The sequence below is a fragment of the Fusarium pseudograminearum genome, chromosome 4 (genome assembly GCF_000303195.2).
Source record: "Fusarium pseudograminearum CS3096 chromosome 4, whole genome shotgun sequence".
NCBI classification, from domain to species: domain Eukaryota; kingdom Fungi; phylum Ascomycota; class Sordariomycetes; order Hypocreales; family Nectriaceae; genus Fusarium; species Fusarium pseudograminearum.
Window position 1 is genome coordinate 4115342 of NC_031954.1, and position 11242 is coordinate 4126583.

General features: G+C 47.8%; 4 protein-coding genes across 4 annotated transcripts; 1 reads left to right on the top strand and 3 right to left on the bottom strand.

Annotated features, from left to right (window-relative positions):
- Positions 1–40: 40 nt before the first annotated feature.
- FPSE_08068 (uncharacterized protein) lies at positions 41–4011 on the bottom strand (the record flags this gene model as incomplete). Its single annotated transcript, XM_009261186.1, has 4 exons — positions 41–1712; positions 1767–3063; positions 3114–3348; positions 3403–4011. The coding sequence occupies 4 exons, from the start codon at positions 4009–4011 to the stop codon at positions 41–43; spliced, it is 3813 nt and encodes a 1270-aa protein (XP_009259461.1).
- An 835-nt stretch (positions 4012–4846) lies between these two features.
- Positions 4847–5835, bottom strand: FPSE_08069 (uncharacterized protein; the record flags this gene model as incomplete). The annotated part of the gene is made up of 3 exons (XM_009261187.1): positions 4847–4895; positions 4946–5190; positions 5239–5835. 3 exons carry the CDS (start codon positions 5833–5835, stop codon positions 4847–4849), a joined length of 891 nt encoding a protein of 296 aa, XP_009259462.1.
- A 644-nt stretch (positions 5836–6479) lies between these two features.
- On the top strand, positions 6480–8300 carry FPSE_08070 (uncharacterized protein; the record flags this gene model as incomplete). Its single annotated transcript, XM_009261188.1, has 3 exons — positions 6480–7488; positions 7545–7911; positions 8138–8300. 3 exons carry the CDS (start codon positions 6480–6482, stop codon positions 8298–8300), a joined length of 1539 nt encoding a protein of 512 aa, XP_009259463.1.
- Positions 8301–8740: 440 nt separating this feature from the next.
- Positions 8741–9919, bottom strand: FPSE_08071 (uncharacterized protein; the record flags this gene model as incomplete). Its single annotated transcript, XM_009261189.1, has 3 exons — positions 8741–9169; positions 9219–9583; positions 9637–9919. 3 exons carry the CDS (start codon positions 9917–9919, stop codon positions 8741–8743), a joined length of 1077 nt encoding a protein of 358 aa, XP_009259464.1.
- Between the last annotated feature and the right edge of the window lie 1323 nt (positions 9920–11242).

Below are 11242 nucleotides of genomic sequence, written 5' to 3' on the forward strand. Positions count from 1 at the left end.
TATAGACATTAAAGACATGATTGCATCCCGACGCCTTTCCTTACAGCATGTTCAACAGCCTAGCAGCTGGTCTACTCTCCACCCTGTTGGTCCTGTTCTCCAAGAGTCCTAGAACCACCATCTTGAACCGCTGCCCCAAGTCATTCCACACAAAATCAGGGCTCAAAGCCTTGATGAATACGCGCATCGAGGACGCAGGTACATTGAGAATGTCGCAGACATCCTCTGCAGAAAGATCCTTTTCCATTGTAGAAATAAACGCGGGAAGAACAGAGCCCTCAAATTGCGAAAACTCTCCCTTAGCAGCGGCAGACGGTGCGGTGACTGCCTGAGAAGTCTCCTCGCTTTCCGTTTCAGGCTTCTTTCCAGTGAGGATTAATTCGAGAAAGCCTTCGTCGAGGGGTTCAATGCCATTCTTTTCTGCATCCTTGCCAACTTGCCAAGGGACCCTCATCTTCTCAGCATCGTCCAGAATCCTCTGGACGGTCTTCTTTGTCTTGTTCTTTGTCGCCTGGTCTGCATCTGCTGACACGTCTGCACTGATCAGTTCGCGGTAGGTATGAATGTTCTGAACCTTGAGCTTCTCAGGTTCAACCTGATAGAATGAGGCAATCTCCTTGTGCTTGTCGAGAACGGCCTGGCAGTCCTTCTTTGCTTTATCCCAGTCCTTTTCCCCGCATGCTTCAGCAACTGCAGTCTTGAGTTCCTTGAACGCTGCGGAACGCTTTGTGTACACACTTGCATAGACAAGGTCATCTACTGAACGTCTCTCGCCACCCTTGGATAGATGCCTCAGATACTTCATCATCTTTGTAAATCCCGATGTCTGCTTCTCCAACTTCGTGGGGACATTTTCTAGCAGTCGTCCAGCAATAGCCGCGACATCTGAATCGTCGTCGGTGAACATCCTCTTAAATGCGGTGACGATGGTGCGGCAGTGCTCGAGCTGTATGTTTCGAAGCTTGCAGTACTGAATCATACTTAGAGCCGCATTGGCCTTGATTTTAGCGGTGTCTTCGTTTTTGGAGATGAATCGTAGGATGACCTTGTCAAGGAGCTTGGCGACGTTTTCGTGGAACTGCTCCAGTGGCCAGCCAGTGTAGGGATACAGCTCGACGACGTTCTCATACCATGCCCAATCAGTGTAAGAGGCAGGAATATCGTACTGCGGGGCAAGGCCAACGAGTTGCCAAACCATACTCAAAGGCCGCACTCCAGATCCGGCTATAGTCATCAGGCTGCCAAACAAGCCTCTCATCAACCTTGTAACAGTGTCTTCCGCAGTGTCCAGTACGACAGGGGCCGAGGTTCTCATCCCTGCTAGCTTCGACATAGCAGCCATAAGCAACGAACCCATCAACTGTCCAATCTCAGGAGATCCAGCCGCGTAATGGAATTCCCGCGAAATGAAGGCCTGGCTCAGGGTATCTCGCATCATAATTCGTAGTGCGGCGATGTGGGACTCATTGCACTTTTCCATCCAGCGCACGGTATACGGGCTCTTGAGATTGACGAACTCGTCCCAACATACCCATGCGAGCATGGAGCCTGTTCCACGGGTCTTGCTTAGGTAAGGGAGCGCAAGTATGGGGTGATCTGGACCAGCCTGGCTTCGAAGAGGACCGTGATGATGGATCTGGGACTGCTCCATGATGATGCCTGCGTCAAAGCCGCCAAGGTGAAGGATTCGATCGTCAAGGGCACAAGCAGGCCTGTAGGGGTGTTAGCTATCTTGAGACACCGACATGAAGTGCCATTTCACTTACTTGGCATCAATGGTAGAGCCCTGCAGATTTCCCAAAAGCTCCTTGTATGGTATCGTCTCGATGTTGAGTAGCATAACACCCATGTCTTGGGCATGGTTCTCTAACAAATCCGTGAGACTTTCAAAAGTCATTGACTTGGTGGCTTCGACATTGTTGCTGATTTGAGTCTTTCGAATCAGCCTCTTCATATCATGTGTTCTCTTCGAAGTCGTTTGGGACGACATCATATTCGTTAAGCTCGTGATCACCGTGGCCAAAGAACTCTGGGTATGCTTGCTGGCCTTTCGTAGCTCCCCTAGCATCCTGTTCTTTTTGAGTATAGATTCCTTGTCGCTGATGTCAAATTCTGTTGTTAGGTACTCAGCGTAGTCCTTTCGCATAGGACCCATCAGTTTGTCGACCTTGGCGGAGAGCGTATCTACGAGCTCCTTGGACAAACGCTGGAGGTCCTTCTCACCGAGAAGAGCCTGGAGCTGAGGGACTACCGCTGTGATGTCATCAAGAATGTTTTTGATCTCGTCGATAGTCATTCTCTCGAACAGCTTTGACAATTCATGAGTCTTGACGACCTGGGAAGTATAGGGCAGAACAACGCTGTTGTCCTCTTCAAGGTTGAATAGTCTCGAGATATTGCCTACCAATAGTGAAGATAGATTGGCTGTTTTGATAACGTCTGTGACATCAGCTCCAAATTCCAGCTTGGGGGTATCTAGAGCCTTTGGATTTGCTAGGCCGCGGTAGAAATAAAACTTGTCGTCGACGTGGGCCAAAATGAGTGACTGTGGTCCTGCCAGTGCAGTCACCGCGTTGATGTTTGCTGCGCTCAACACCTCAGAGACCTTGTCGGCAGTCTCAAGCTTTTCCTTGGTTTCCAGCTGTACAATGAACAGAGCGTTGATTCGCAAATTGGGGGCTAAGTTTCGTGCATTGTCGGTCATCTTTTCATCGACGACAACAACCACGTTATCGAGCTGTTCGTAGTAAGAGCATAGCGCCTTGGATTCGCTAAATGGGACATTGATTGGAGTCTTTCCAGTAGCCAGAAGTACTGGACCTTCTAGTCGAGAGCCGAAGATACAGGGAAGGACGACGGCAGACTTGTTGCTGTCTTCTTCATCGGTGTCTTCTGAATGAATGAATTCAAGGCCGGTGCCGAATCGAATTATCTGGACGTCAGAGTAACTGACCAATTCAGGAAGATTGTCAGGATTAGTAGTGATGATGGCGGTGCGCTTCTTCAAAGGTTCACCCTTGATCTCTAGTGGAGTAGACTCTGGCACTACAATCTCATCCGCCCCTGTTCGACGTTAGCCATGTCACATGCAGTCGTCCGGGTCGTTCGCTTACTTTGGACAGGTTCTTCCTGGGCGGCAGTGATGGTGAACTCGGCGCTGGAAATAGCTTCAGAGAAGCAAGGGCTGTCGGTGCGCCGCCCTTCACATGTCTTGGTTGGATCGACCGTGGCTCGAGGAAGAATGGAGCAGACTAGTGAGTCCCCATCGCGCTTTACTACTAGAGGACAGCATAGGGTTGCGGTGCCGATGGTTGCCTTGTCCAAAGGAACTGGGACGATGTAAAATGTCTGCAAAGTTTAGTTTGACGATAGAAAGTTGGGTCGCTACTGTCTGGAGCATACCTTTTCCTCATGGTCCGCCACCATCAGTGCTGGGTGAGTCCCCAGGAACCTGGTGATCTGCGTCCCTCTAAAGCCAGAAATGAAAACACAGACAGGTTCCTCTGTCAGCCTATCCTTGTCCAGGGTAGCGTACTGGAGAAGGTCATTATTAGCAGTGCGGTCACCACTGTGACTCAGACCCGGGAGGGTGGACGTGGAACACCAGCAAGAAGTGTTGCCCTTTTCGTCGCCGAAACACAAGTCGTAGTATGTGGGATATCGTTCTGAAACTGCCAGGATGGAGATCTTGTCTGACATGGGAATCTTGAACGTGGTTGAGGGAGCCTGCATGATCTGAAAGTCGCCGAATGCACCTAGGATATTTCTGAAGCCTTCCATTCGTCGTAGCAGTATCTCGCCCATCTGGCCTAGATCGACTGCATTGTAGAAGAAGTCCTCGCTGTGACCCGAGATGGGGATTTCTTCGATTCCGTCCTTGGTGCGGCATAACAAGATGCCTTCGGGGCTGAAAGGATGTGCTGAGCCTTCAGGGAGGTCTCTAAGGATGTCGCGTATCTGACCCTTGGTGGTGACCAAAGGGTCGAAGTAGGTCTTGCGTACCTTTTCCATGATGATGTGTTGAAGATGAAGATTTTTTGTTGATGGGAGATGGGAGATGGAGTGTTATGTACCAAGGTAAGATTGGCAAGCGCTTATGTTGTTGGTTGGACCTAAGGTTGGTTCAGTGGCTCCTGCCGCATGAGTCACGGCGCGTACGGAAGGCGCAAACAAGGCTGAGCAAATGGAATTAATCTTTATGCCACCAAGTAAAAGTTGCTGAACCAACATGCATTTGGAAGTCTCCGAATGTGCCTTCCAAGCGCGGGGTGAGTCATTTAGTAAATAATTATCCGAGTATCGCAACAATCAAGATCATTGACAGTGACATACAGACTTTTATATGATATGGGTCACTTTGGCTTACATTTTGGCCAATATTAAGTTTTCAGTCCGAACGTATTGAAAGATTGATGGAGGCAACCTAGTACAAGACATATTGGAGAGTCGTCAATCATTCAATTAATCCTGGTCAAAGGCAGAATATTGAAAGGAGGTAAGGCTGATTGGTATGCACCTACCAGGGTACCTTCAACCACATTTAGTTAGTAGCTCTTGCTACCCTAGTCCCTAGTCTTGAGAAACAGCCTCATGGTCAACTCTTGTAGCAACATTGCATCACGCTGAGTTGCATACACAAGATACAAAAGTTGACCTCCTAAATCTTAGGTTACAAAAATAAATAGCCTAAAAAGCATAGTCTAAGTAGCATAAGTTGATCTACTAATTTCGTCTTTTATGCTTCCAGTGGCCAATTTGTCTGATACTCAAGGACAAGGTAACACAACAACTGGCCGCTTGTCTCAATCACTAAACGACGATAATAACCTATAGTATCTCCTACCAATCAACTGCCCAGGTCCCCGCTCACAAAGACAACCAAGACGGCGGCATATCTATCCATATTAGTAAAACACTTGTAATGTAATTCACAATAGCTACGTACGCTGCTGTGGCTCCAAACACTTCTGCTCTTTTGGCATTGGTCAACAGACCAACACTTGCTGAAAACAATACCGTGAAAAGTGCGATGAGACCAAGCTTCAAGTTGTCAGAGTTAATATTGTAAAGTATGACAATAGCTCCGATGAGAAGCACCGCGGCAAGGACGGTACTGATGTATGAGATGAACGTCGAGATCTTTTTGCCCGATGCGTAAGCTATTGATGAGCCGTTTGCAGGGCCACTCTCCTGGATATGTAGTTAGCGATGTCTATTTGCAAGAGAGGCAATTCTTACTTCGAACAAGTAACCGAAATTGTCTTGTACGAACATTGTCAATCTGTCTGGTGGCTCTCGACTGTGCAATACTAAGAGATCGTCTGACTCGTCGTATAAGCTTGCACTATGACCGCCGAGCATTGGGAAGGCCCCTGTCTCTCCTGGACGACCATGGAAAAAGTTGGTTCGAAATGCCTTGAGTGTCTTTCTATCTGGTGGAGGTATTGTTGCCAGAGTACTCTCGAACATGAGCGCTTCTCCTTGCAAAGGGTCAGCCCAAGTTACATAGCAATGGATAACCATACTGTATTCTTTTAATGTGCTTTTTATATCTCGTAGAAGCTTTCTTCTTTCCGAATCTTCTCCATTTCTGGTCTTAAAGTCCTTCCAGTTCCTCAAGCTCTGCAATGATTCTCTACTTTCCCTATCTTGATCATCGAAAGCATCGAGCTTCGCTTCTAACTCTGCTAGCTCACTTTGTAGATTGAGCAGGTTTCTGGCGGCTAATCTGTTGAACCGCTTGAATATTGTTGATGTACCGTCTCTGTCGCTGGCAATGAAGTTCGCCAGGGAAGGGAATCCGTCGACGTAATGTTTCCTTTGAGTATTGTTCATAGTCAACTGTTGATGCTCATTGCAAATATTAGTTTAATTTCCACAACTTAGACTAAGTTATGAATACATTCTGTCACCTGCTGGATGTCGAAGAAACAGTATGGTGGTTGATAATCAGGCTGCGCGGACAGCGGTGACTCACGTGCCAGCTCATGCAGGCCTGGAAAGCCTCGCAAAAAGCCTTGTAGAATACCTCACATATGCAATCCTTTGATTGGTGCTGACAGCCAAGGTCACGGGCCGGCATACAGCGTTAGGTATTCGCAATTCCTCACAATCTTGTTATCTCGCCCTCAACCGCTTCCACCACCATTCAGCAAATCGTGCTCCAGCGTCAGATCGAAGAAACATTCCGTCAATTCGATGCTTCCCAACTACTACGATCCGGACGACAACGTTCTGCCAAAAGGGTCTCCTCTACTTCAGCCAGTGCGGGTTCGGATTAAGCCTGAAACGCCTGATGGGTCGGCTGACGAGTTAGACTCCGAAGACCTGGTCAGTGGATATCTCTACCAAACAAATACCCGGACTATATAGAAAGCTTTAGTCAACTGACACTAGTCGCGCAGGATAAACCATGGAATCCAGCTCTCCGAGACCGAAAGAGATCGAGTGGGAAGCTCTCCAATCGCCCGTACAAAAGGATGAAAGATGAAGCTCGGATGGACTGGACACTTGTTCATCACATGAGTGGCAAAAACCCGGACATTGCAAGCGCAGAAGCCAGGGAACCTCTGCCACCAAATGACCCTGGATGGGGACCCCCTCCAACCTTACGACGTCCCAGGAAACGGCGAGTCCTTCCACTTTTTTTGCAAGGCCCATTAGGTATTACTGCAAAGCTTGAGGCATGTGCTGATAGCGGGTCTGATGAGAACATCATCTCCTTAGACGTAGCGAGACAGATGAAGCTTCAGATAAGACCCGAGGGAGCCAAGCCATTTGCACTCGCAAACGGAACGGTTGTTGAAGCAGTAGGGTCAGTAAAATTGGACTGCGGATTCGCGGTCGGGACACCCTTACCTTCTGCTACTGTTGCATGTCTTTTTTACGTTTTCAACACTTTGGCCGTTCCTTTGATTATGGGTATGGGCTTTCTGACTGAGACCAAGACGTTGAGTGAACATACAGATCGACTTATTGAGCAGGTCGTTTCTGAGATGCAAGCTCTCAAGGTTAACAGTGTTGGAAACACCAAATGTAGCGCCCCCTGTCGTCTCAATGATCTCGCTGGATATGCCGTCGTTGACACTGGTTCGGACTTGAACTTTGTGCATCCAAGGGTTGTGGAAGAGGGCAAGTTCACGATCGAGCCCGCTTCAGTTTATGTCGAATTCGCTGACTGCAGTATCGGAATGACCTCCGGTGTCATCAATACTACTTTCTCCATCGGGTGTGAAGATCAGCCAAAGCTAAATCGATCTCTAGCCGACCAACAGTTCTATATCTTAGACGATCTTGACACTGATATTCTGATCGGCCAGGACACTACTGAGGACTTACAAGTCATGACTTCGCTCCGTGAGGAACTTTCGATAATGTCAACAGACTCGGCAGTCAACATCATTCGATTAAAAGGGAATCTTGAGCAGCGCATCAGAGGCATCGGAAGGCGCTTCCGGAATGTGCTTTCCACGTCCAGTCAGCAAAAAGGTCAGTCAAACATTAACCGATTGTCATTTCAGATGATTGACTTGGAATTTCCATAGATGACTACGCCGACCAGGTAGATTCTACTGAGCTACAAGCTCAGCGAGAAAATTCACAAAAGGAAAAGGAACTTCAAAAAGCCACGATACCACAGTTGTTATCCGCCATCTTACTGCAGAATTCCAATCAGGAATCAGATACATCTTCCGACCATGAATCACATACATCTTCCAATCCACACCATGCATACGCACCTTCAATAGCAGCTACTTATAACTCCACGGCGACTTCTATCATCGATAGGATGTCACATGCCGGGTCGACGCATGGTTCATACTCATGTACTGTCTCAGGGTGTAACGCTACGCCTTTTCGAAATCAGCACCTTCTCAATGCCCACATGGAAATACATCAATCTGCGAGGCCGTACGTTTGTCCTATCCAAGGCTGTCCGAGAAGCGAAGTGGGAAAGGGTTATGAAACAATGATGGAAATGATTCGACACCAATTGGCGCACGACCCGTTTGGATACATATGCCCCTTGTGCCCGTATCGCGAGCACAGATATCCGAGACCGGATAACTTACAACGGTAAGAGCCCCAACCAAGGTATATCACTATTGCTTTTATCACTCACTGATGGAAATGGCAGACATCTTCGTGTTCATCATCCTGATAAGGAGCGGGCCGACCCCGTGCTTCGGGATGCTTTAGCTTCAGGAAAGCCCCTAAAGTCAAACAGAGGTCGTCGAAGAGAGACACCCATTAACGCGTTGGTTAGGGAGTTAAATCCCTTTTATACCCAGCCTTTATAAACTGGACATGCTGTTTAATGTAACGCTCAACTGGGCCGGCTCGTGCTCCGGATGCTGGGGTATACTACGCGATGTGAAAAGATACGCCATTCTCTACTAGGAGTAATCATAATATCACTCGTCATTCGTCCAATCCATCAGTAAAAATAAACCACTCCACATGCTGCATAGTAAACAGCCACATGTTCACCGGTCGAGCGGAGCCGCACCGCAGCGTAGGATGAACAGGGATCATGTCATTAAGAAGAAGTGCCAAATTACATCTCAAAAAGGCCTAGCATCAATATTGTGTACCGACTAGATATGTTCTAAAAGAAAAGAAATTTCTACATGGAGGGATTCTACATCTCTCTTTGTTACTTCATCCGTAAGAGATCTGAAGAGCTGGCTTTTCACCCCGGTCGACAGCTTTGGACATCTTTGCCCCAATTAGTCCAAGTTCAAACATTAAATTGCTCCTCCTTCAAGTTGCGTGTAGAGCTTGATTCACTCTGAAGGTCATCATAATCCGTACGGTTACGGTTCGGCTTGACAACCTCAATCTGTGTAGTCTGAAACGTCCTGGACACTTTGATGCCGTCTTCTGTCCGCTGTGGCAACTCAATACTCTCGCCAGCTTCGACAAATGTCTGATTTCCGGCAGGAAAGACGGAGGTTGCCCTTTTGTTCGTGGCGGTTCTTGTAGCACCACTTTTTCCACCAGATCGAGAACCGGAGTAGTCGTAGTCATTGGGATTGCTCGCTTTGACGACCTTGGTGATGAGCTCGGCCATGTTCATCTCGATGTGGAGCTTAACGAGGTATGCTAGCGGATGGAATTGGAGGTAGACGATATCGTTGGGAAGGGACATCATGGCGATGAGGAGGACCTGTCATGTTTTAGTCAAGACCATCCAGTTTGGAACAAGTAGTACTTACATCCATGGTCATCGAGATACCAATCATGACCAGGTTGACCTGATAAAGGCGAGTGTATTTTGTCAGACCATTGGCAACGAGTCGAGAGCGGACAAGATGGATGAAGTAAAAGTTCAATCCCGCATCGACAACCAGAAAGATAGCCTTCTCTATTCTATCCCAGACAGCGTTAACACGGACGTACTGCTGACTGATTTGGAGACGAGCAGGAATCCAGATACAGAAAACACTGATATTGATGGCAAGAAGAACAAGGAAAGTTATGAGCTTTAGTTTCCAAGCGTTGCGTCGGTTGACCATAAGAATCGAGATTCGGTTGATGATGATCTGGAGAAGCGTTTGGATCTGAACAGCCCAGAGGAAAACTGCACTGTCGCATTAGCAAGACTTGACATATAACGAAAGAGTATCCACATACCAATGACAAAGAAAACAGGGAAGCCAGGTGGTATGTATTGACGGAGGTAGCACCATGTGACAGCGCTCATAATCACACTGCTCACCCACTCCATCCACAACAAGGCGAGATAGATGTTCGTCCTCGTTCCTCTCTTCCAAGACTGGATGGTCTGTCCCATAGCCTTGGTTCCACTAAAGATGGACACGCCCAGTGAGAATCCCCAAGCAATACTGGCAATGTTCATGTCAGTAGTGCTCGGCTTGTGAAACTCATAGTCGTCCGATAACCAAAGTCCACCCATCCTGGCTGTGGTGTGCAAGGAATGGCTATGTTTGTGAAGGAGGAGAAAGAAGGTGAGGGATACAGGGACTACGAAAGTTGGAGAGGGACCAATGCGTTGTATATTTGAGGCAGAGCGATACTTTGGACAGGGTCCAGGGGCTTCGGGGAAGCTCTGCTCCTGCAGTAGAGTGATTTACGCCCAACGCTTATGCATCTGATTTCAGACCGTCGAAGATCTTTCGCTAGTGCTGGCTCCCAGTCGTCCGGAATCCCGAGACGTATACTCATCTCTTTTGGGAGTACTAACGCAATGGAACATACCCCAGGATACTACGTGGTGGCTGAAGCATGATTCACGTTCCGGGGGAAGGGAGTAAGCCGCTTTGACTCTGTGGCTTTCTTGCCATGCGAGTACCAATTGCTGTGCTTATCTCCAGATGCTGGTTCTTACCAAGCCTGTGAGTGATAAAGGGTGATGATGTGCTTGATCACTGATAACTGATAACATTTGGTAGCCTGTCTTAAATGCGAGTCATTGCATATCATGTAAATACGATGTTATTACCCAAGATCTAGGCGAACCCCAGACTCAAACCTGCAGCTGCGGTTCCGCACCCGTCTAGCGCTGTATCATCCTGGAACTACCCAACCCAAACTGCACAGAACATTCTTCCAACAGGATTATTCTTCAGTGGCGTCAACTAGACAAAGGGGTGTCACTTTTATCAGTGTGATATGATACTTGGCGTTGTGATGGTCACTTGCAGACGACCATCTTATTGCCGGAAACATGGCAATGGCTTGTGTCAAGTGTGTCCTTTCACGTGGAAGGTCCAAGCTGAAAGAAGCAAGCTTGATTTCGGCTCCGCGGTGGAGTCCCTTCAGCCCTGAAAGGATGCTCTAGTGGCCATAAGAAGATGATCTAGTGAAGTTTATTTTCATATTCAGCGGCACTGATAGGCTGGCCTATACACTTGGTAATTTAGACGTTTGAGGCTGGGATATTCTCGAATATTGGTCTACGGTTTCTCACGATTCCCGGGGATGATGTGCAAATGCCCCGTTGATCGACAAGGCCGAGATGAGTTCCAGGCCCTGTCTGTCTAGAACCAATTATGAGTCTTGACTTAGATCACGTGCTGGTTTGGCATCTGTCTGTATCTGGTCTAGGTTGCGTGCCACGAACGAAAACAGAAATTGTTGCTATCTTTGGATAGATAGACCTCAGGGTATCAGAAAAATTGGCCGCTGGAAGCATAAGAGACGAAATTAGCAGGTCAGCTTATGCTACTTAGACTATGCTCTTTAGGTTATTTATTTTTGTAACCTAAGACTTAGGAGG